The following is a 25,919-nucleotide window of genomic DNA, read 5'->3' on the forward strand; positions in this document are numbered from 1 at the left end:
GTCGTCGAGCTCCACCCCCTCCCCCCGGATTCGTCGATATCCGTGCTGCTGATTGGCCCTCTGGTCCAGGCGGGGCCGTAAACTTGTAGCCAATAGGAGGCCCTTATCCCCTACTGTTGCTAAGCGCTCCGCCCAACTCGGTCTCAACGTCTGCGCGCCCAAGGCGGCCATCTTACTCAGGGAGATCTGCGGAAACGGCACTTGCCGTGCCGCGTCACGGGCATGCAATGGACGCGGGTGAACGACGAAGGTAGTGGTGGGGGGGCAACGTCAACCTCACGTAAGATGGCCGCCACGAAGCTCTCACGTGGGCGACCGATTGACGGTCATCAGGGGGCGGGGCCTCGAGTCCCCTCCCACACGTGGAAGGGAAGGGAAGAGGAGGGAAGTAGTGACGAGAAGATGGCGGCTCCTGGCGGGCAGGTGGAGCGAGGCGCTGCGGCAACAACAGCGGCAACAACAACAGCGGCTGCTGCTGCTGCTGCTGCGAGTGGGGCGACGCACTGGCAGGGAGGCGATGTCATGGCCGAGGTGCGAGCAGCGGCGGCGGCAGGCGGGGAAGTCGCGGTGGGTGCGGGTGAAGACGGGGGTGTCACCACCCGTTTGCGACAGCTCTACCCGGCCGTGAACGAGGACGAATCTCCGCTGCCCCGTGCCTGGAGCGCCAAGGACAAGCTCAGCTACATCGGCCTCTCGCTGGGGAATCTGCGTGTGCACTACAAAGGTGCTGACGTGCCCCCCCAAACTAAGCTTGCCCCCCACCCGCTCCCTCTACCCACGCTGACTTCTACACCGTCGTCAATCCTGACTTGTTTTCCCCTTTTTGTTCGTCCGTGTTTGCCTTTACCCGTGGTCGCGATTTGCCCTGACATGATGGGCATAGCCAAGGATGGTCGAGATAAGTGGGCAGGGGACAGCGTTGACCCCAGGAGAGAAGCGATGTTGACCCATGGGATGGACATCGGTACTACGGCTGACCTGTGTGTGTGGGGTGGGTGGCAGGGTTCATGCGTGAGTTGGTATCCCCAAGGACAGGGCTTATACCCAGAAGGTGGAATTTCGTTTGGGTTGATCCAGCGGATGGACTTGCTATGATTGATCCTGGTGGACAGGGGGTAGGGCCCTTCTTGGGATATCAGTGTCGGCGTTGGCCCAAAAGGTGGACAATGGCAGGGCTGATTTAGGATGCGGGCAGGACCCATTTGCCATGGACAGTGATACGGATCGAATGATGCAGTAGGACGATCCATTAACAACTTGGGAGGGCTCCTCGCAGTGTCACCCCCACTTAAATCCCTTCCACTCTGGCTCTTGTCAACAACATTTGTAATATTGTCACAGCTGCAGTGCGGAATTTTATCTGGAATCCTGACCACAACAACACAGAGATGTGCCCTGGCGTTCTGCTGTGTGTTGGGGTTCACAGAGGATGGATGCGGGGGTGGTAAGTCGCGTCGGTACTATGTGTTCTCGCAACCTTCACTTGTGGCTGTTAACCTTGCCCCACGCCCTCCCTCCAGCACCACCACCACGACCATCCCACCCCGTGTTATCTCCCATTTAAACCGCAGCGCCGATGTTGTCACTGGTTGAGCCATCTCCTCTGACTGGAGATATCGGTCAGACCCTAGTCATTGTTTAACAAGCCACGGTGGCGAGATGTTAACTACCTCGCCAGGTAGGCAGGAGGTCGTGGGTTCGATCCCCGACCTGCTGTTTATTTGGAGTTCGCGTGTTCTCTCCGTGTGGTCGAATGGATTTTTCTTAGGGTCCTCAACTCTGGCTTTTCCATCCGCATGTATAAGCATGTGCCGAGAGTATTTGGCTGCTATAGATTCCCACGTGATAAGCCACTTAGGTGCGCTATCATTTGTTGCCGGTCGCTTCTGAAACAAGAGCCATGTAGCTGCAGTGGGCTTTACCAGGTAAAATAAAAAATATAATATCTTAAGAACGAGGGTGTGTTCACGTGCTTTGTTCACAATAACAATCGCAGGGATGTTGTTGCGCGGTGGGTTAACGCGCTGCGCGTGTTTTCCCCCCAACTCGATAACCTGGCCACGGTGAACGGCAGTGACGAGGGATATCTGAACCGGCCCCCCCCCCTAAGCCCTTTCACCCAACCTGCTCGGACCAGCGTGGTGAAGTATGGTCAACCAACACTCATGACGGACATGAGTGTTGGGGAGGTCTTGCAGGGTCTGGTCCCTTCGTAGGATGACCAACAGATAATGGTTTCATGGACAGAGTAATGAGTAGTTAGGCCCAGTAATGACATTGTTAGGCCATTTGATGGCGTTATGAAGAACCTCACTCCATTGAGGGGAGGAAGAAAAAAACATTGTCATGTAAAGATATAATGTTGATTGGATAAGAAAAGCGGGCTTGTGCGCAGCAAACAATGCTTGGATGAAGTATGGTCCGTGGTCGAGATCATCTACAGAGTGTGAGCCAAAGAAGGGAGAACTTGCCGAATAACACGTCCATCATGGAGACGGAGCCATGAAATCAGATCGTGTGTCTTCGCTAGAATTGCTTATTGTGAGAAATGGCTATGACTTGTGGAAGCATTCATACAGCGGTTGATTGGCCATTACTTATGAATAAAGATGCAATCACAAATATCCTTATTTTTTTATTATGCGTTAAATATTCAGAGTACACTGTGCTGCCACCATGGCCACCATCCAAAGCATCATCAATCCTATTAGACCCAAGCTCCCCCGTTGGTGTTCTACTGTAATGTGCCAGGTTTGCTTTTATCTGCAGCCTTGCTTCATGTGGCTAATTCGGAATCCATTGCACGACCATCGTAGCTTTCGCCCAGACCACATATTTTGCTTCTTGGTACCACCTCAAGTGGCATAACTTGAGCAGTTCCAATTTCCTTACGTGGCCAATAACAGTGAATTCTGTGATAACCATTTGAAATTACTGGGGTTATGAAATAAGTTACTGTTATTAGCCGTATAAATCTGTTAAAGCAGAGCTAAAGTTTTGCTACTTTAGGTGCTACCGATTTCTGCTTTTGCCCATGGGCTATAGGTAACACAAGACAAGCACTGGAAAATCTTCCCCCAAGGTGTAGTTACGTTTAATCCCTGGGTTTGACCTCAGTGGTTGTTGCTGTTTAGGAGAACATTTGGCATGACCATTTGAATATCGTTATCGTTCTAGGATGTGATTCAACAACGTGAAAAATACGCACAATCTAATACTATGTTTATTCGATGCCAAACATGCATTTGAGTGGTGTATGTCACGATGTAATTAAATTAAACTGACACCCTCACCTGTGTCACCCAAACTTAATATTTCAGATCCACCCACCACGCGAAAGACAGCAATTTGTGTGCGCTGCCATAGCGACACATATCTTGCTGCCAGCAATAGGACCCGGCATGAGGTCCTGTAATAATATCACATTAGGGTGAGACAAGGGTGAAAACTGCACATATGTGACATGTGAATAAATCCCGAGGGAACACCCAAGGCCGTGTTGTGCATTGCAATCTGCTGCTGGGGAATTATTTGGCCATACTATGTTGGTCATTGCGGGTTGGTGAAGTGGGGAATGTGTATGTGGGAGCACAGTACAACAATGAATGTTTCTGCACTGACCTCTGCTGCCCACCACTTTGCCCCATGTTATTCAAGGGAATTTTGGAGCAATAGTTAATGGAGGGACACAGGCATCGAAGAAAGAGTTACCAATGGATTAGAGAATATTCCCAGGTTAAATAAATATTTCAAGCGGCTAAGAAAATGAAGTGGGCTTGGGCAGGACACGTTGCGAGAAAGGGCGATTGTAGATTGCCAGGTGTGGACACACCGAGGAGATGGAACAATGAAATAAGCTTGCGTGCAGTGTTAGGTGGATTACTACATTCTAGGTTCGTGAGTGGATTGATCATGGGTGATAATCAGTTTCTGCAACATTTTCTATTGTAAGAAATTAAGTTTCCCAAATTTGGCTAATCCATACAAGATGCCAACTTCTGATCATATCACAGAGGTCACATGACTAGAGTTTGAGTGCTCTGCAGACCGATCATTGTCCATGATGCACATTTTTCAACAAATTTCATTGGCTAAACGAAACTTCATGACTCCTCTATTACTCTGCTGAGTTGCCAAAATTGCTTGATAAATGCGTCGCCAGTGAGAATTTCTGTCAATAACTGTCTTAAAAATGTTCCCTTTTATTTTGCAGCTATTTAATCCGATCGATTCTCATTAGCGGCGTCAGTTGAGCGGGTGTTCCTTGCAGCCGCTTTTGCCAATGAAGAACTTTCATTAATGCTTCACCCTTGACTCTTTCGCAGGGCATGGCAAGACACCCAAAGACGCAGCATCGGTGCGTGCCAACTACCCCATCCCTGCTGCGTGTGGCATTTATTATTTCGAGGTGAAGATCGTGAGCAAGGGCAGAGACGGGTGAGTGCCGCTCTTGCCCCCCAACGCGGGCACGCTTTCCGCCTGTCAAAAAACACCTGTATGGCTCGCATGCTGCGGGGCCCAATATGGTGCGTCTCGTATGTGTGTGCGCGTTGTACAAGCCAGTGAACGAGGCGTGATTTGTTTTACGATCTCCCACCTCTAGGTACATGGGGATTGGGCTGTCTACACAAGAAGTGAATATGAACAGATTGCCTGGTAAGGATTAGAGCCATTTACATTTCACACAAATCGCTAAGGCTCTGTGCTCTGTTAATAAATAACACAGCCAATTTGTCGCTAAAAAAAACTTGTAAGGCCATTTTATTTTGTTGAATATACTACATCTTTAAATTCATCCCTCTATCAATGATCATCATGTATATATGCAGAATATCTTATTTGTATGGACACTGCCTTCGCTAAAATCACCTAGAATCTCTGAAGCTAAGCAGAGCTGAGCCTTTTATGGGAGACTGCCTTGTGCAGCAGGCTGTTGAGGTGCAGCATGGGGCAGTACAGCAACATCCATTTTACTGGTAGGAACCCACTGGTTTCAGCAGCCCACAGGGGATTATTGTTTCCGTCCGTCGTGCAGGGAGGGGCTGGGTGGGGAGGGGTGGGGAGGGTCGGGAGGGGCTGGGTGGGGATGGTGGGAGGGTTGGGCTGGGTGGGGAGGGGCAGGTCACCCCGTGGTGCCCTTATAAAACTCAACGTTTAACCTACTCACGCCGGCTTGTGCCCGCCCTCACAGTCGGGCATATTTGTGGAATACATCACGCCGCCATTGACCGAGCAACCCAACGTTCCTACCAGCTCCCTCCGCAGGAATGTGTTGCTGTCGAGTGTTCCCATGTGTAGTAGGCTCTCCACATTCACCAACCCACACTCACCCCCACGACCCACTAGCCGCAGAGAGGCCTTCATCCAGCAGTCGACTGACAAACACCCGTGCGTGCGCATGGACAAAATATATCTGGTGCCTCTTGCGTCTGTGCCAAAGACAAATCACAAACATATCCACCTCTCTGTGCTTGCTGTTTGCCAGTAGCCATGTTGGACACGGGGTACAAAGGCAGGTGTTTAGATTGTCTGTACACACGCAGGCAGGCAGGCACGCACGCACCAATTTTGGCACGAGCAAATCCAATCAAATTTAATTTCCCAAAAATTACTGTGGAAAAAATACGCCTCATCACTTGAAACTTATAAACAGTCCCCTTCGAAGCCTGCATGGGCGGCACAGTTTGTGTTGTGTAGCACCTATTATGTCTGGTATGGCCCACAAGGGAGGAGGTGGGTCCGACACCGCGCATGCCCGGATGCTCTTGGCTTTCCCGGTGGCGGCGGTGCCGGTGCTTTGTTGACGTGTGTTTATCAGCCACTCGTGTTTTAAGGGTTGTTTTCTCCATTGGGGGGATGTTTTACGCAGCCAATAACGTTTGCCTCTAGTGTACAAAGCCGTACATTTTTGCTGCGATTGTAGAGAGCGATTGCAAAGAACGTGTGGATGTGGCCCTTTTGTTAATCCACTTCGAAATGAGCGCCTTCCCACGCAGTGCGGGTCTTGGGAGTTATTCTATCATGCATCGCCACACCACTCCACTTAGCTCTGCAGCCGTATGTGATCACCTGTTTGTGCGTGGTGTTCATCCATTCAATTGCTGTCAAGGCTCACTCGTGCTGAGAAACGTAGTTGTTTGGTCATGTGATTCTGGATAAATAATATGGCCCTGCCTATCACGCACTTAGACCACTATCTCTGGCAATGATAACGCAAGTACAGCAAACACAGACATAGGCAACTGAAAGCATACAAACTATTTCACACAAAAGGCCTTGAGACGCTCATACACACGCTAGAGCTCACAGACACGTAAGAGCTCACAGATACACAGACCTAGTAATTTAAGTTAGGACAGGTTCCAATGATGGTATTCATGTCTGGGAATCGAATATACGACACCCAGTTCATAGCACAGAGCACAAACCACTGTGCCACCTACACAGGCAACATCCCCAATATAGCCATCAACAGACTTTTGGGACAAGTGCTGTTAGCAAGAATCTGTGAAGGCCAGCACAGCACACAAGGGGGTGGTAGGCAGCCAGCACCACAGCCAAACTGTCTTTCTCCTCCAAGTGGTAATGTTTACACACCGCACTAGGTACTCATTTGAGGCTGAGTCGACCTAGGTGAGGAGGTCCAGGACCTGTTCAGATAATAGTCACTGGCGTTGGTGGGCCTGTGAGTGGGCATCGACCTTGGGTCGCCGGGTTCGTAGCGCAGCGTGCCAACTGCTACACGCTAACCACGTGATCACAAAGGCAAAGACCTCCCATATAGTATTTAATAGACTGTTGGGGAAAGTGCTGTTAGCAAGCACCTATCAAGGCCAGAACGGTACATGAGAGGGTGGGTGGCCAGCACCACTCCCGACCGCCTTTGTCTCCCTAGTGGTGATGTTTACTATACACCGCACCAGGTACTCATTTGAGGCTGAGTCGACCTAGGGGAGGCCCAGGACTGGCTCAAATAATCCCCACTGGAACACACACGCCCAAGCACACCCATACACTGGCATGCTTGTACAAACACCCAAGCACGGGGCTGTAGCTGTGAGCTGCCCTATCTTACTTAGCCTTGCACAGCCAAGATAAGCATCTACGGGAACATTAATAGCTAACTGCTTAACAGTGGTGGCACAGCAGTGGCGTCAGCTCTTACTTTTTAATGTTTCTTGTGTTGACATTTCTGTGTGCAGTGTTGTAAACGCAGCACGTGTGTGCTTACGCACTGTACTTGTGTACTTGCATGTGCACGTACGTGGTAACATTAATTATTTACATCTGAGCACCCTGTTGTTTTGCAGATTTTTCCTCTCTATCTGATGTATTCGGATAAGAGCACCTAACAGAAAAAAATATATAATTTTCTTGTTATGGAGAATATAAGTAACTAAATAAGCAGATACTGGTCTCCTTCATATATCCCTATCTACATAAACAACAACAGTATTTGAATGCAACTCCAACAGCCCCGCACAGGCTGATCATCTATTATTAGGGGTGTCTGGAATGGCCAAAAGTGCACTGCGCTACCAACCCGGTGACCCGAGTTGGATTCCCGCTCACGGCCAACACCGGTGACGATTATCTGGATCGGTCCTGGGCCTGCCCTAGGTTGACTCTGCATCAATTGACTACCTAGTGTGATGTTTAATAACATTTCCACGAGGGAGACAAATGCGGCCGGGCGTCGTGCTGGCCACTCACCCTCATGTGCTGTTCCGGCCTTCATAGGCGCTCGCTTGCTGTTAACAGTTTGTTAAGGCTATACTGGGGGATTTTTGTTTTGTATGCAATATTACATGTGAGTATAGTTAAGACTGGTGGGGCAGTGGTTAACGAACCTCATAATAAACCCAAATACCTGAGTTCGATTCCAGGCCATGGTTAACATTAGTGGTGAGTGATATTAGAACCAGTCCTGGGGTTTACCCTTCACCAATCCTCACTGATCAGCGTGGCGAAGTATGGTCAAACTGCCCCAATGACAAACACGGCTTTCGTCCAGTAACATATTGCAGAGGGCTGCAAGTTGCGTGTTTTTAGTTCTATTTTTGCTTATTTTAAATCACTAAAGTAGCAACAATTAATAATGTATTACATCTGTGTGAGTTTATGAAATGCAAATGTCCTCGTGTTATCCTTATTCACTTGCACAGTGTGTGATATGTCAATAAGCAGCAACGTACATCAATGCACAGATTATTTGGTAATACTCCCTTGGTGGTTGGGTGCACAATCAAAAACAACAACAACAAAAACACATTCGTTAGTAACACTGCCTTAAAAAGATAAAAGTATATAATTGGTGACCCTTTAAGAAATGGCCGTTGTTTACAGCACATAGGCAGAGTTATATTTATATTAAGTAACATACGTTGATGCCAGCCATGTTGATAGTCATCATGCAATGACTGCACATTGATTCCGTTGCGCACTACAGCACGCAGTAAATCGTGCACGTGAGAATCCGTTATCTGTTCTTTATGCAAATGAGATTCCCGGGGTTTCATTCAGGCACATGGAGAAAATGTGTGTACGGAGGTCGAACTTCTTTCGCACCGTACGTAGCCAACCGTGGTAACCCAAGTTGAGAAAATTAAGCTGTACAAAATAAGATCGGACAGTTGACAACGGATACAAATGAGGCACAATCAATTGTCGAAATGAATCTTGACCCTGAATTGTGACACGGTCGTTGAAGAAGAATCTTTATTTAGACTGGAATAACCTGATGAGCTATGAAGCTCTCTTTCACAGGTGTCCAGTAATCGCTTTGGAGGGTGAATCATCGCGTACCTAAATTGCTTCACCACATTTCTTTCACCGGCTGAGCGACCGCCGTGTGCAATAACAGGCACTGTAGGCTTCTGCGGGGCTAAATTGTCAGCTGAGGGTCAGGCAAAAACTGTTGGCCTGTACCATGTTCCAGTGGCTGTGCCACCTCACCTTCACCAACCTGCGCTGACCAGCATGGTGAAGTATGGTCAAAGAACCCGTTTTACCCGCACAGCGTGGGTAAGCCCTCATCCAGCAGTGTAATTGACCTCAGGGATGTACATGTCCTTACGAGTGCTATTCCATTTGAAATGCTTTGACATTTCCGTTAATGGTGCCTCCGCTGCGCTGCTGCTGCTGCTGCCGCCCCCAGGCTGGGACAAGTACTCGTATGGTTACCACGGTGACGACGGCCACAGCTTCTGCTCGTCGGGCGCGGGGCGTCCGTACGGCCCCACGTTCAGCACGGGCGACGTCGTGGGCTGCTGTGTGAACCTCGTGAACGGCACGGCCTTCTACACCAAGAACGGACACAGCCTCGGTGGGCACCCGCGCGGGCCGCTGTGTGTGTCTTTGAGTGGGCTGTTGTCTGTGTGTCTTTGAGTGGGCTGCTGTGTGTGTGTGTCTTTGAGTGGGCTGCTGTGTGTGTGTGTCTTTGAGTGGGCTGCTGTGTGTGTGTGTCTTTGAGTGGGCTGTGTGTGTGTGTCTTTGAGTGGGCTGCTGTGTGTTGTGTCTTTGAGTGGGCTGGCTGTGTGTGTGTTCTTTGAGTGGGCTGCTGTGTGTGTGTGTGTCTTTGAGTGGGCTGCTGTGGTGTGTGTCTTTGAGTGGGCCGCTGTGTGTGTGTGTCTTTGAGTGGGCCGCTGTGTGTGTCTTTGAGTGGGCCGCTGTGTGTGTGTGTCTTTGAGTGGGCTGCTGTGTGTCTTTGAGTGGGCTGCTGTGTGGTGTGTTCTTTGAGTGGCTGCTGTGTGTGTGTGTCTTTGAGTGGGCCGCTGGTGTGTGTGTGTCTTTGAGTGGGCCGCTGTGTGTCTTTGAGTAGGCCGCTGTGTGTCTTTGAGTGGGCCGCTGTGTGTCTTTGAGTGGGCCGCTGTGTGTCTTTGAGTGGGCTGCTGTGTGTGTGTGTGTCTTTGAGTGGGCTGCTGTGTGTGTGTGTCTTTGAGTGGGCTGCTGTGTGTGTGTGTCTTTGAGTGGGCTGCTGTGTGTGTGTGTCTTTGAGTGGGCTGCTGTGTGTGACGAATATTTGAACTGGTCCTGGGCCTTGCCTCTGTCAAATAAGTACCTGGTGTGATGTGTAAACATCAGCACTGAGGAGAAAAGACGGCCGGGCATTGTGTTGGCCACCCTTCTTGTGCTGTCGGTCTTCATGGTACCGATACAATACTTAAGGTCTACATGGGAGGTCTTTGTGCATTTGTAGAACTGATGTGTGTGTGTGTGGGCTGTTGTGTCTGTCTGCGGATCGCTCTGTGTGTGGGCTGGTGTGCATTTGTGTGTACGGGCCACTGCGTGTGTGGGTGGGCTTCAATGTGTGCGTGTACAGGCTCCTCAACATGTTGCTGTGTATATTTGTGTTTGTGTTGCTGTATATGTGCGTGCGGGTTGGGGAGTTTGTGCTCACTGCCATGGCTCGGTTTGCGTACACTGGTGTGCGCTGTGATGGTTTGTGTATATGGTGGTGTGTGTGTGCAGACCGGTAGCAAGTGTGCCCAGTGGTTCATACTTTACTAAAAACCCACCAACCTGTGTTTGATTCCCAGCCATGGATAAGATCAATGGAAAGTGGTATTTTAACCTCCCGTAGGTCGACTCAGCCCTAGATAAGTACGTGGTGAGGTGTGTGAATACCAGCACTAATGTGGTTGTGGCCACAGCACCCTTGCGCACCATGATGGTTTTGATAGGTGCTCACGCAACAGCACTTGTTCCATTAGTCTCAAAGACTACTGGAGAGGTCTGTTTTTGTGTGTGCAGGCCAGTGTGTATGTGCAGGGCGGTGTCTGCGTGCAATTTAACACGCGTGTGTGTGCCCGCGATGGCTGCTAAATGGGCCGTTCTTTGTGTGCGGTCTGCTATGTGAGGGGTGTCCGTATGTATCGCACTTGAATAATAGCCTCTGGAGCATATCAGCTATGTGTATATGAATGCGGAGGGTTGTACTGTATGTCACCAAACCAGTTTGCCGCATTCACAGTGTGGTTAGGTGCGTTTGTGTAAGGCTGCATATTCCAGCCACATTCAAAGTAACAACCCGTCTCAACTTACTGTTACTAAATCCATTTATTTTGTTTTTACTGTTTACAGGGACGGCATTCACAGATCTCCCGGTGAGTTGAAAATTCATTAATATGCACCACGAGCGCAAGCTGGTTTTTACCTTCCAGTGAAGTACACCACCACCTGTTGTTAGCTTCTCCTCATTGCCCCCCCTCTTGGGGTTACCACTTTGCATGATCGGCACACTCTACGGTGTGACTGTTAAGCTCCGGCGATGGCTCACGATTCCAGGCCGCAAGGTCTCAAAAGCCAGTCCACCTTTTACTGTGTTACTCGCCGCCTTCCACCATTCGCGTGTAAATTACTCGGTGAACATTAATCACTCCTGTGACCAAATCTCATCAGGCCTCGGAAAGCTAAGTGGGTTTTGAGCCTGAGTAATGTTTGGATGAGTGACCACCACGAGAATAGATTTTCCCCTTTTTTCTGGCAACAAAACAGGTGTTAAGATGTAAAAACACCAAACTGAAACCTTTTACAAGGAATCATATTACTGCATTAACCACAATACTTGTGGTCAGAATGCAAACAAAAAACATACTCTGATAATATATGCATTGTCTTAGAGGCTTCTGCAGGGCCAGGTGGTGGGCAGCAGAGGACAGCACAGCAAAATCCATTGTTGTGCTCCACTCCTACTTTTATGCTCCCCATCTTGACCAACCCGCACTAACCTGAGCGGTGACATGGATTCAGAATAACCCCAACGACTCCCGCACAGTGTGGGTAGGCCTAATCCAGCAGTGGCTTGACAAAATAGTGTATGTGTGCAATTGGGTTGTGGTAAGACCGTGTATATATGTATGTTGAACTTCTTTTGCACCGTACGTAGCCAAGTGTGCAAATCAGAGGTGCGGGTTAAGGACAACAAACTAAACACAAAAAGCAGTGATGAAGAAATTAGTTTTCTATCTTGATTTAAAAGTGCATAGCTCTAGTGACTACGTGATATTGGAAGGAAGAGCGTTCTGGCGCGTCTGAAAGTGCACGATGCAGTGACAAGACCAGTGTTCCATTGATGTTTGATACAATAAATACCATACTGGCTTCCTTAGTCCCAGTGCAGCTATGTCCACCGTTGTCGTATACGGATGGCTGATAAATGGTGTGCAATCCCCTCTACATATCTTCTTTTTGGCTACCCCCGTATTTGTAATCTTTTCTCAGAGTGCTCCGATTTCCCCCACACATTAAAACATTGTAATAGGTATGCACCTCCGTGTGTTGTACATTGTGCAGGATCTAAACGCCAATGTCGAGGTCTGCTCGCCACGAGAGGGCTTCAGGAGAGGGTTCCCGTAGTTTTACTCCACCTCTGTTGATAGAGCACAGTTCTTGTCGTTTCTTGTAGACCACGCTGCATTCTTAATCTCTTCATCGAGGCAAGGTATGTGATTACGAATACAATATGGTCTACAAGATAAGGCAAGAAGCCTTCTCCAACATACATTTTAAATGAGTATAAAACAAGGGGTTCCGTGAGGACAGCAACTTCTCTTTTATGCAGCCACTGGACTCGGCGGACGTGGTGGATGCCTTTTTGCCAGAACCTCAGCCGAAGGCGGTTCATTGGTCAAGGTGGATATTCGACATTGCACCGTGGTACCCAATGATATGGCGACGCCCAACACCCTTTCCGTTGTTATCCCCGTGTGCTGCAGCCCAACCTTTACCCAACGGTGGGGCTGCAGACCCCGGGGGAGGTGGTGGAGGCGAACTTTGGGGGGCAGCCGTTTGCGTTCGACATCGAGAACCACATGCAAGAGTGGCGCGCTCGCATCTCCGCTGCCATCGCCCGCTTCCCGACGCCCGGCAGCCACGCAGCCTGGCAGGGAACCCTGCACACGTGAGTGCCCACCTAGCCCCCGCTAACAGCACTATCCCCACTGAGACCTCTCCTGACTTGACTTGACCCGAACTGACCAACCCGGGCCATGTAACGGGACAAGCCAGAGATTTTGCGAGTTGTTGGTCGCTGGTTGTTTTTGGGAGGCGAAACGGGATAGTGGTCGGCACTTCTGCCGCTGACTTATTTTGTATGACGTTATTGAAAACTGCAGGCCACACACACACAAAGACAAATGTCCCCCATAAATACTTTTTAGGATATTGGGGCAAGTGCTGTTAGCAAGCACCTATGAAGGCCAGCACAGCACACCAGGCAGGGAGTAGGTTGCCAACACCACATCTGGCCACCCTTGTCTCACTTGTGCTATTATTTTCCATTTTTATCCACTGCACTTGGTTATAATTTTAGGCTGAGTCGACCTTGGGGAGGCACATTAACACTTGAGATAATCATCACGAATGTTACCTGCAGCTGAATATTGAACTCGGGTTGCAAAGTCCGTCGTGCAATATACTACCTATCAAATCCACTGCTCCGCACGTGCAAAGATGCACAAAGACACATACACAATCACCATCCCACAGACACACGTATGCACATACACACATGCAAGCACACTCAGTGTCACTCACACACAGATGTACAGACACACACCAGCCCGCATGGATGCCCACCAAGGCCATGCCCATTCCTGATGTATGTTCACACAGCAGCCACCAGGTCCTGCAATTGTCCAGTCATTTCTGTGACAAATAACTTGATGTTGTATTATAAATAAAGTCTGTTAACAAATGGCTTATTACGAGAGTAGTTTATTGCGTGCTGGTGGCATAACTTATGTCGCAAACACGTGTGTGTTGACAATGCCTATGCTGTCCCTGTCCCAATCTCACAGCATGGTGGCATCTTACCTGGTGCATCATGGGTACTGCGGCACAGCGGAGGCCTTTGCTGCATCCACGGGGCTGGAGCAGGAGGAGGATATGCGCTCGGTCCGGAACCGGCATCGTGAGTTCCGCAGGCTCACCGTCATCCCACTCATCATCACGCATGGTACACTTCCAATGTAATAGACCTCTGTAGAAGAGCTGCATGTGGATGGGAGGCCACTGTGTTTGGAAACATTCATGCACTGTGCATGTGTCACAGCTCTAGCCTCTGTCATCACATTCAACGAATAGAGATCTATTTTAAACGTCCCAGATTAAAGTCATTCTTTTCAATGAGACAATAGATTAATATTGGTCTCCTTTTATAAGGCATTGCTCATTAGGCGCAATACGTTGCGATGAAGGCCGTTGCAAAGCACGCTGATCCCAGCATTGTTAAGCGACACACAAGAGTGTATTTCTCACTGGCGTGAATCATCACATCAGTTAGAACTTTTGCAATGACGGCAGTAATCGCTAGCCCCGGTCAGGGTGGGTTCCAGGCACGACGCCCGCACGTGATTCTCAGTTGTAGCCCTGGCGGCGTTTGCTTGCGACGATCGCGGCTGCTGCTGCTGTGTGTCGGGGGCCCAGGCATCCAGGCGCTGGTGCTGGCCGGACGCATGGGTGAGGCCATCGAGGCCACGCAGCAGAGCTACCCCGGGCTGCTCGACCGCTACCCGGAGCTGCTCTTCCGGCTCAAGTGAGGGAGGGTGGTGGGGGGCCCCCTGTCTCGATTCCGAACGGGCACTTTAGCCGCTGCGGATATGCGCCTCCTTCACGCGCGCGCTTTGGGCATTCGCGTAATATTTTTGCTTTAAATGAAGCGACCTGATTGATGTCGTTGATGTGAAGTGCGCTGTATTCATAACGATTGATTGATCAGAACTAGAGAATTTCAAGCCGGGTAAGTGAGACCGCTGCGGTGGTTGCTCTGCGTGGGCTCATAAGCTTGCAACTTTACAGGTGGTAACTGTTGTCTGTACATTGTACTGACCTCCACTGAGTTGACTTGGCCTAAAATTAAGCCAAGAATCGCTATGTGTTGACTGATCGCAGGACTGTGGGGATGATTGCGTGCCGTTGGCACCCAGGTCTTTTCCCAAACCACAAATCTTGTCACATCTCACAAGCTTAGCGAGCCCAGTCGGTTCGTGTTTGGGCCCGGTTTAGTGTTTGGGCCCGGTTTAGTGTTTGGACTCTGTTGGTGTTTTAGCGCAATTCGTGTTTGAGGCCAGATAGTGTTTGGGTGGGAGACTGCTTGGTAATACCAGATGTTGCAGGCTTTGGCTGCAAGGTGGATGAATAATGATAGCACATTAGTCGACCGTTTTTATTCAACTGCGTGGAGATATATTTTCTCAAAACACTCCGGTTGCTTTCCAAATGAAGATAAACACCCATTCATGGAATTTGCCAAATGTCCCAATACAGGGCCCCTCCTGAAAGCAAGTCTTGAGACTCATTGACACTTTTCTGGGTAAATGGGATTGTTGTCATTATTATCAACCTCCGACAGTGTGCCAGGCTGGATCGTAACAGCTGCTCAATGTCAGCTCTTACTCCAGTTGCATGTAATATACGCATGTATTGCCTGCGAGGTTGATGCGTTGCGCATGTCATAGGTATGTGTGTTTTGCGTGTGTCCTGTGTATTGTGCGTGTGTCCGTGTGTTGCTCGTTTCGCGCATACCACAGAGTGCGACAGTTTGTGGAGATGGTGAACGGCACGGACAGTGAGGTGCGCTCGCTGGGCGCCCGCAGCCCCAAGTCTCAGGATGGGCTCCGGGTGCCACACGGATCCGGCCACACCGCAGCATCCTCCTCCTCCTCCAACCCCTCCTCTCCTGCCGGCGCCGTCAGGGGCCTAGGTTAGCTTGGAGCTACACTTCCCATCCACACTCGCATATACTGCTCGCGATACCGATATCTGCAGAACGGTAAGCTCATCTTGTCCTTAGTCAGCCTAGCCCAGGGGCAGGAAACTTTTTCCTTACTCATCGCCGAATAGGAATTTCAAATACTTTTGGTTGCATACACATTAATACGCACACTCTTCATTGTTATCCAATGGTAACGCGTAAAATATTGTGCATGTCAACTGAGTTTAAAGGGGCCCCCTTGCAGTGACGAAAGTGACCGAGCATGGTAAATTGGAAACAAAGTGTTGCCAGGCCAAAATCATTCCCCTCAAGTACCTGAATATCGCAGCTGAGATTCTTACAGTGACTGATACATTTAATTTGTGGGCCGTTTTTAAATGGTAGGTCTCAAAATCCAGCCCACAGGGCTGTAGGTTTCCCTGCCCCTGGCATCGCCTAACTGCGGTCGTTCTTACTCACCAGCAGCAGCGGAGGCCGGAATGAGTTGCGCGAGTAACGGACGCACGGGAAGGACGCCGCACGCCGGCCGGGACAGGAGAGCTCGTCGCACGTGCAGCCCCACACCCCACGGCAGCAGCAGCAACAGCAGCAGCAGGTACGAAGCGACCAGCCCTGCACCCGATGCATCTACCGTGCACAGGGTTGTGCACTGCGCACCGCACGCAGCAGCTGCAGAAGCACAGCGTCACCCGCTCGTACTACGCGACCCAGTAATAGCTGTGGGAGTGAGCTGGGCATGTGTCTGGACAGGGTCATTTTGTGAGTTGTGAGTCTGGCACCGCTGAAAACCTGATTTTGAATATGGGTTTTAGCCGCCCTTGGTAAAAGTGGATTAATAAACCGAGTGAGTTGGTGCTCTCACTCCTGTTACCATCGAGCATATGAAAAATAACCCTCACTCTAAATATTTTTCACTTAATTTGGTACATTTGCTATTTGAGAATTAACCATTGTAGCGTAATTGACAAATCAAAATGTTTTACGATCATAGTCATCATTGACTAAAATAAATAAAACTCTTTATTTTTAAATGTTGACCACTGCTGCCATGGAACGCTGATCTCGCACGCACGCACGCTCAGGCCCACCACATCATCACAGCCGGGCGATGGTGGGGCCGGCGGGGCCGGTGGGGCCGTGGAGGTGGCGGACACCGGCGAGACTCCCATGGAGTGTTGCACAAACGGGCTACACGGCGACTCCAGCGAGCGAGTGTCTAACGGCAGGCAGCACGCGACAAACGGGGCGCTGGAATCGCACCCGCCACAGGCCGGTGAGTCACGGAGGCTGCTGCTGCTAGCTGCAGGGAAGACAGCGGAGGTGGCTGTGCACTTGAAGTTTTGTTTCCCATTAAACGTCATAAAGGTAATGAAGCGTGTGTGCCGACTGCTGTAAAATCAGCAGGTTTTCGTTTATACAGCGCCTTCGTATCAGTGACTTTGTATCAGTGTCTTCATATCAGTGCCTTTGTATCAGTGACGGCGTCTCTGAGCGCTTTACGTAAGTTAAGTGTACATGAACGCCCGAACATGTAGAATTAAAGACATTACGTTTAAAATATAAAAACGGACTTTGGAGACCCCGTGACAATTATACACAGCAACCATTGCCCCCTACTCTGAAAACTTGGCTCCACGCTCCTGACCCAGTGACACTTTCCTCGCTAAGCAAGCGTCATATTAATTTAAAAACATACCAATATTATGCCATTGTGCAGTGTTGTCACAGCCCAAGGCTCACATGATGTTAATTGAGGCCCCATAACTGCACTGGGGCCTTGCCTGTTTAAACGAAGGAAATCCACTTGACTTGAGTAACTTGAATCTTGACTTAAAGCTTTCGTGACTGCAGGAATTCATATTCTTTGGGTCTTTCGGTTCGGTCACGTAGATAGGTTCAAAATTCATAAAAAATAAACATAAAAACCACGACGTTTCGATCGCAACACAATCTTTGTACCGAGCATTTTGCTGCCAGTACATACCGGTGTGCTCTTTGTAAGAATGAGAGATCTTGTAAGAATGCAATGGCAATCAGAAGTATATAACGTGGGCTTCCCCACTTTTAAATATGAATGTAAAGTTGTACCTTTTTATGCAGACCCCCCCCCCCCCCCATATAATGTGTACTACATTTCTTAACACCTAATATTTAGTCATCTTATTTATAATATTCTTTTTTCTGGTGCACATGAGTTCACACTGCGTTTTCTGCATTGTTTGGTTTATGTATTGAAATGATCTGCTTGGCTCTAATTGTTGTAACCTAGGACTCCCTGGAAACACATGACCTCATGTCTCATTGATCATGAACGAAGATCATGTTTTGAGGTTAGCCTCTTTTTATGCAATAATGCAGTTTCATATACCAAATTTAAATTGAAAACGGCTTATGCACCCTTCAGTATGATGATGTTGATGATGATGATCCAAGCAATATCCAGGCTTAGCTTTGCTTGGCTTCTGAGGTCTGCTCAGATCGGGCACATTCTGCGTGATTTGGCCATGGCAGGCACCACGTGTGACGTGTGTAAAGGCTACGTTGTCAGCAGAGGGGCAGTGCAGCAAAATCCATTGTTGTACTGCGCTTTTCTCGAACATCTATGCTCCCCGCCTTCACAGAACCGCGCTAATGAAATCATCCCCAAGACCCGTGTGACATGGGAGGTCCTCATCCAGCAGTGGATTGGCAGTGGATTGGCTGTGTTGATGACAACTGCGGTAGGTACATTAATGAGCTCTCAAGCCTCCTTCACTCCTTAATTGTGCCCTGCCCTGTGCCCTGCCCCAGACGTGGAGGGGGACGAGGAGCCCCCTGGCGGTCCCAGGCCATGGGCGCTATGCGGCGGTGCTGTCGAGCACATGGTTCACTTTGGGCGGGAGCTGCAGGCCGAGTTGCAACGCATGTGCAGCGAGATTTCGCGCGAACACACGTGGCACCTCAACGCCCGGGCCCTGCAGGTCCGTCTGGGGTCTCTTCCTCCTTGTTTGTGTGTTCTCGGCAAGAGTATGTGTGTGTTTGTCATTATTTAACGCTACGCATGGTGGCTGTCTTGTTATGAATCCGATGACCCGAGTTTCATTCTCGCCCATGGCTAATATCGGTGGCAAGTGATATCAGAAATGCCCTAGGTAGACTCGGCCTCATTTAAGTACTTGGTTTAGTATGTAAACATCAGCACTTGGGAGACAAAGGTGAACAGGCGGAGTGCTGGCCATACCACCCACCCCCTTAATCGGTGTGAGGTAAAGGCAAGTGCCCCAACAGTGTAAAAGGCTACAAGGAGATCTTTGTTATGATTCCTGTGTTTTATTGTGTGTGTCTATCTAGTGTGTGTTATAATGCATGTATGTTTGTGTAGAATTACGTTGTATAGCGTGTGACGAGTCTGTATGCTGTGTCACCATCAGGATGCTTTCAGTCTGCTGGCATATGCAGACCCGTGGAGAAGCCCCGTGGGTTACCTCCTGGGGCCGGCGCAAAGGGAACACACGTGCGCTGCCCTCAACAGCACCATCCTGGGTGAGCACAACGCACCCACTCGCCCAGCCCCTAATCATTCCATCATTCACTTGTACATTATTCACTCCGATTCCTTCACCCTCGTTGAGGACTTCGTCTACCAGACTGATTATTTAATTCTAATCCATACTGTGCGCAACCGCAACACTGCAGGTATCAATACGTATCTTGGGGTGCTTTGGTGGCGAGGTGTTAACTCCCTCTCCTGGTGTGCCGGAGGTCGTGGATTTTCTCCCGATCCCGAAAGCCTGAATATTTGGAGTTTTCATGTTCTCCCAGTGGTCGCGTGAATTTTTCTCCGGATCCTCTGGTTTTTCACTCCACATTTAGAAACATGCTTTTAGAGTATTTGGCTGCTATACATTTCCACTTGATGAGCTACTTCGTTGAGCTATCATTTGTGGCCAGGTCGCTTCTGAAAAAGAGCTAAGTATTTCACTTGACCTTAGCTAGGAAAATAAAAACCGTTCTGCCTCTTCCTTAGCACTGCTTCACTATGGATTTCCCTCCCATTGTTTCTTTTACCCAAGCCCTTGTAATCATAACCTCGCTCAATGCAAGAAGTGTGCTCTCTCTTATCTATCACCACTTTGAAAAGTGACGTTTGTTGCCGGCGGCTTAATATTTTTGGCATTTGTGTCTGCTCAGCAATTGTGTAAAAAAAGGAAATATTGCTTCTATGACAGTCAATAAATCCCCTGCATCGTCAGTCATTTGATAATTTATATCTATAATGTATGGGGTTAAATCACGATAGTTAACCAATACAGTTAACTACCGCGAATAATTGATATCATATCTTAAAATTCTATTCTGACAAAGAACTGAGTTGAAGATTAATGTAGCTGTTTCGGAAATGTTCCCATTCTGCTATTGTGACCTCGTAGCCCCAGCCAACAACTGCCTCCCTGACCGGCGCTCCTGCATTACAATTGTAAACTCATCTATGTCTGAAGACCGCTGCCCTGTTGCCTCTTGTGTTTGTACTTTTTCAGAGTCCCTGAGTCTGCCGAGGCAGCCGGCGCTGTCGATGGTGGTGGGGCAGCTCTCGGAGTGCCTGCGCCTCATGCCTCGTGCCGGTCTCGGCTCGGCTGCCTTCGCACCCATCCACGAATACACGCACTGACGAATGGCGCCGTGCAGTCATCCCGCCTCCCCCCCCCCACCGATCTCTTCCCCTCCCCCAAGAGCGATCACTCACCGGGTCGCATTCTCATCACAGTCGACTCCATTATCTTATGCGCAGCGCTGGCAACACCGGGCAGTGTTGTACAGGCAAACAAACAAACAAACAATCAATTGCGGAGCAAGGTAGAAGGCTCCATAACGGTAAAGCATTTGAGTTGTTTAAAACTAATTTAATCACTTCATGTGTCATGAAGGTGAATAACCGGCTGCCTCTTCCCAAGAGGAGGAGGGCGGCAAATGTGAGTTGCATTGCGTGTGCATGCAACCCTCAGAACGATCCAATGAGTTTGGAGCCATTTTCATTTGACCGTGCAAACACGCTGGTCATGTGCATGTCACAGGTTCGCAACGGGACAGGTTTATCCATAGAAGTGTCTCTCGTGCGCCGTGATCACACGACTGAACACACGTGTGGGCCCCCCGAACGGCTAATACACGACATTAGCTTGGGAATTCCAGGTGTGCGTGACGGGTTATGTTTGTCGGAGCAGTTCGACGATGCGAAAAGGCCCAGGCACGCGGACAATGCTCACTCACCCAGATCCAGCGAATTGAGAGAAGTTCAGAGGAGTTATTGACCGCGTTATGGTGCGAGGGCGCGTGTGCGTGCACGGTAGTCGCCCGTGAAGAAAGACGCAAGCACCGCCCCATGCTCTTCCGCCCTGTTCAGCATGGAGCTCCATCCCACGTGTTCCTTCAGCCGTTCCTGCATCTGCGCGCCCACTTGTTCCCTCCTTCAAAGCGTGGGGTTCTGGTCCATTAACGTTCTATTGTATGCGTGCAGCTTTAAATGTGGAAGGTTCGCTGTAAATTGTGAAGCCTCTTTTCATTAGCAAAACTAAAAAAGGGTTGAAGAATGACTTGCAAAGATGATGAAATACGGTTCCATTAAGTTCATGGCCAATAGGTGTTCGCAGGCTTATGCAATGCCTTTTTTGGATGAAATATTGATTGAAGAAAGTGTGCTTTTGTCATTCTCACTCTAATCTCTTCGAATGGTTGCCAAGTATTAAAAACAACTTCTGGTGCATCGGCTAGACTATGTTTTTTCTTTGGCGAAGTGTTAGTAATATGCTGGTTGTGTATAAAAAGTGGCCATCTTCATTATGTATTAGATATAACAGGGTTTTTTCAAACTACCGTCCTTGGTTTTTACCACAATAGGTTTTTACTTCCAGCTGTCAATTTACAAATTAAAATAAATACGGAGCCGATCCGATTTTGAAGAAAACATCGTAATCGAAAAAACAGATGACTGGATCGCCATTTTCCGGATCTTCCTGTGACACAATCAAGCGCCGTCACATCCCGATTAGCCAATCGGCTCAATGATCCTTAAGCACATTAAAATGTAGCATTATACTGCAGCATTTGTATAGTTTGGACACCCCCTGTTGAATTACAATGACCTATGTTGGATTCAAAAGTGGGGATTGTTTATTTTCTTGAACAGCAAAACCCTATTTACATGATGTTATTAATAATGTTTTAAAATAATAAAGAAGGATTGTTCTATACTCTTGTGAATTACATGAAGGCGCAATCCCCTTGTGTGAATCAAGGCGTAATCTTGTGCTTCAACGGGGTTGCCTTGCCCATCGACTCTGACGGCATTGTCCGTATGGTGTTACTATTAATTTTAATGATCAGGATTGGACCAGAAAAAATACGAACCGTCCCATTGGCATGGAATTAAATTCAGAATGTGACCAGACCCAGGGAAATTGGGTCCCAGCAGACCTGAACTCTGCACCCCTAGTATAAATACTGCATATGTATATAAAAAAAACTGGATTAACGTTTGGATGCATTTGTAAAACATGGATTTTATTACGTGGGAAGGCACTAAGGCAGGCGATTAAGTCTCGCAATCATTGACGTCACTAATTTAGTGTCTTTGTTGCATTGGGCAGAGCCAAAAATAGCATGGCCCTCACGTGAATTCTTGGCCAGTGCAGTGCTGTAGTGGCTTATTGTGAAGGCGCCTAATAGTCGCTGCGTCGGGGTTTCTGCGGTGGGTTTGTTTTTATTTAAGCAGTACAGTACAACATATTTAATCATCAGGTTACGTGGTGTTGTGGCGTGAGCAGTTGATCCGATTGAAAGGTTGAGAATTTTAATCGCATTCCTGGGTCAATTCGGGCCACCATCCCTCTGAAAAGTCGGCAGCATCCTGCCTCTGGATCAACTGGCCCGCACCATGTGAATGTGGAACTTTCACCACTGGCTCTGCTTCAGAGCAACCACCACCCTGTTGCTTGTTTAAGCAGAATGATGCTGAAGTATGTTTATATAGATACTGTATTTACACACAAGGTTACTCTTGGCAGTTATACTGATGACACCTCGTGGAATCGTCGACACGAGAGATGGAACAATGCATCACTTGATTGATTAATATTGATTCTTAAATGCACGATACATATACCAAAGCGCGTCTGTAAGAATCGACTTGAGTTTTTTTTATCTGTATACTATGTATTGGTTTCACATTACCCCCAGCAACCACTAGAGGCGCAACCATTTACCACGTAAAAAAAAGAGAATTTTTGATTAAATCGCGACCCTGAATTTGTCTATCATCAAATAATCACAGGTGGGGTGGATGGCTACTGCATCTTTCCAGAACAAGACGTAGAGACGGCCTAATTCCTCCAAACCATCAAGCTATGGCCTGACGGGTGTAGTGGGGAATATGGCACATGCAGACGTATGTCCAAAAAGTTTATTTTTCTCCTGCTGTCCATGCATGGGGGGGGGGGGGGGGGCAGGGAGCACACACAGCACGCCATGTATTGCAGCTTTGGCCAGAACCTTGTAGGGACTGGTGAACGTGCAAATGGATTTGGCAAAAAATAGCCCCGGAAAGGATCACCCGGCGGTGTTGCTCGCCGCCGATAGACTGGAATGTGCTGTTGGGTGGCTGTGGGTGGAGGCACTTCCAACGCCTTGGGTCTGCCCTGCCAGTGGCTAATTATAGTCAATTTGGCCTCACTTTGCGTACACGTCAAAACTGTGGGTCGTTCATTTAGTTTACAAAAGGATATGGACACTTTTTTTTTGCTCGGTATGTTTTCAGACCCCAGTACTCGCGTTCGCAAAACTACAATCGGGATTTATTAATAGGTGGCGGTGACGTGGCCGGCCGGTTTTTTTTTGTAGAGGTTCCACTGTTCGAAACCAGTGGGTTGTGTGTCTACTGCGGGTTATTAACCGTACAAATACTACGCGCCGTCTGCTTTGCTTTACAGCGGACGTCGTAACGCCGTTCACCAAGTGTAGGCAATTGCGTGCTGGCGTCGTGGTCCAAATTTGAAAAGTTCCCCTTAAATTAGTACATTTCGAAGATACAAAGCAATGATCTCCCCTTTGTGGATCCTCCTGACCAAGAGTTATAAGACACTGAGGTTTTTCTGTGTAAACGAGCGTTATAATAAATAATGGGCAGCTTCTTTGATGGATAAAAATCAATTTCTGTGCACATTGCGCATTGCGTGCTGATAATGTCTATGGAGTTTCGCTCACATTTAGCAGATTGTCCAAACAAGAGGTGACTTTATAGTAACCACAACAGCACGGTTAATTGACGTCTTACTCTACCTCTCCTCCATATCACATGCTCCATATCTGCACCACCGCCTTGATGATGCCCAGCTCCTAAAGCCGCTCCTATGAGAATGTTGATGAAATGAAAAGGCAGTGCTCTGTTTTAGTCATGTTGAATAGCCCAACTATACAAGTAAAGGTAGATAAAGTGCGTGGTATAAATAGGGTCAACACCCCACGTTCGTTAGTACAAACTTTTCAATAAAAGTTTTTTTTTTAAATAAATTATATGCATTATTACAATTAGGCCTCAATGGAGAACTCCTGATTGAGGCGAATAAGGTTAATAGTTACCTGACTTGCTTTGGGGTTCTATCCTGTTTCGACATCGTGCGGCGTTTCGCTGTGAATTTCCGAAGAGGTGCCCAGCATGTGGCGCAGAATGTTGAAAAATAAAGCTGGCAAAAGACGCGGCACAACACAAAAGCACATCAGAACACACCGTACATCACAACCGCGAAAACTTTAGTAATAAGGTGGCCGATTAATGCATGCACACACATCACATTTAAGGATATCTGATGTGAGCAAAGGTTTATTGGAGGATGTTTAGTTCTGTTGTAGTGAGTTTTTACCCAGACTTAAAAAAAAACATGTACTGTTCTGAGAGCAATTATGCCCTCTGGGTGTTTTGATCCGTTCGTGGTAAACCGCGACATAATGTTTGGAAGATATACACTTGTAAATAAGTGTTGCAAATGTGGCTTTTGAGCAGATAATGTTTGTTGAAGGAAGGCTCGCATTGACAATGTCGAGACTTTTTAACGATATGATGGTTATTAAAATCTAGACGTTTACTGCCATTAATGTGACGTTTTTTTGCGAATGGCATCTAAACCAGGGTCACACCTGTCAAGCTGGGCTTGTGTCCCGTTGTGATCCATTCCCAAGAAAGGGCATTGATCTGGCCGGTATGGCAATCTCACAATCAGCAACGCAGCTCCTCGCAAGAGGCTCTGGTGCTGGATTTGGGACAAGTGGCAGTGGGTGAGAGCCACGTGTACACTGCACTGCACCGTTGCTTCAGCGTGCACTGGTTTGACTCCATGAGTCACTTTATTCAGCAGATTGACCCAAACCCAGGATTTAAAGCCGACGAGTCGGGGTGAAGCGGTAGCTGCAGTGTGCGGGCAATCGGGCGCTGTTGGTGATTAAACTTCGTTGAATAAACGTTTTCCAGTTTTGTGTTCAGTAACACTATCCCGGTGTCCGTGTCATTTACAGGCGAAATGGGGGGTGGGCATCGCATGGTCTGCATGCGCGCGCACGCATTTGGTGTCCCTCAAATTCAAGGTCGACTTGCTCACCCTTGGGGCTCGTACAATGTCAGGACAGAGTGCCGGCACCATTGTGATCCTTGGTTCGACTGATTAAACGAGATTTTCAAGTGGTAGAATCCCAGACACCAATAACCACACAACGAAATTACTGAGCGACATTTGTTTGTTACTTGGCATATTCCAGCTGAGCGCTTTAGTGTTGGCTTGACACGTGACATATGCACACTTTGCACGACGTACAAAGGTGTGCCCCCCCCCCCCCCCCCACATTGCCCAGGGCTTGGCCACCGAACAAGAGGAGCAGTTTTTTTCCAACTCAATATTTCAAGAGCAGCAGCTTGCCTACCCCTCCCCTAGCCTCAGCACTTTGGGAGTAACTTCAGAAGTAGTTCTCCGCACGGCATTAATGTTGAGTCACAAGCTGCGCTTGTAACACCTGTCCCTTCTGAAAAAAATGGGTACACATTTTATTTATCATTTTGTAAGCCATTTCACACCAGCATCTTGGGTAGCCGATTCGCCACCTGTTTGGTTTCAGTCTGGGAAACATTCCTGCGGAGGGAGATGGTATGAACGTTGGGTTGCTCGGTCAATGGCCAGGGTCAACG

The 25,919-nt window shown here is 48.5% G+C and overlaps 1 protein-coding gene across 2 annotated transcripts; it reads left to right on the top strand.

Moving 5' to 3' along the window:
- The first annotated feature begins 302 nt into the window (after positions 1 to 302).
- On the top strand, positions 303 to 25,218 carry LOC133350876 (ran-binding protein 9-like). 2 transcript variants are annotated; one of them, XM_061565696.1, is made up of 14 exons: positions 303 to 724; positions 4,326 to 4,437; positions 4,604 to 4,656; positions 9,158 to 9,325; positions 11,083 to 11,105; positions 12,717 to 12,901; positions 13,800 to 13,912; positions 14,428 to 14,536; positions 15,531 to 15,703; positions 16,178 to 16,310; positions 16,798 to 16,988; positions 18,506 to 18,675; positions 19,126 to 19,237; positions 20,233 to 25,218. In XM_061565696.1, exons 1-14 carry the CDS (start codon positions 403 to 405, stop codon positions 20,361 to 20,363), a joined length of 1,995 nt encoding a protein of 664 aa, XP_061421680.1. In that variant the 5' UTR covers positions 303 to 402; the 3' UTR covers positions 20,364 to 25,218. The 2 variants fall into 2 exon arrangements, with proteins under 2 accessions (XP_061421680.1, XP_061421681.1); XM_061565697.1 differs by having other exon boundaries at positions 309 to 724; positions 16,181 to 16,310.
- The last annotated feature ends 701 nt before the right edge of the window (positions 25,219 to 25,919 follow it).

Source organism: Lethenteron reissneri, chromosome 35 (assembly GCF_015708825.2).
Source record: "Lethenteron reissneri isolate LAM-NWPU_2019-01 chromosome 35, ASM1570882v1, whole genome shotgun sequence".
Taxonomy (NCBI): Eukaryota; Metazoa; Chordata; class Hyperoartia; order Petromyzontiformes; family Petromyzontidae; genus Lethenteron; species Lethenteron reissneri.

Bases quoted from the DNA above. Each gene is read 5' to 3' on its own strand.
- LOC133350876 (XM_061565696.1), top strand. From the start codon at position 403: ATGGCGGCTCCTGGCGGGCAGGTGGAGCGAGGCGCTGCGGCAACAACA. The intron at 14,537-15,530 runs GTGAGGGAGGGT...CGCATACCACAG, and splicing joins GAGCTGCTCTTCCGGCTCAA to AGTGCGACAGTTTGTGGAGA. The intron at 15,704-16,177 runs GTTAGCTTGGAG...CTTACTCACCAG, and splicing joins CGGCGCCGTCAGGGGCCTAG to CAGCAGCGGAGGCCGGAATG.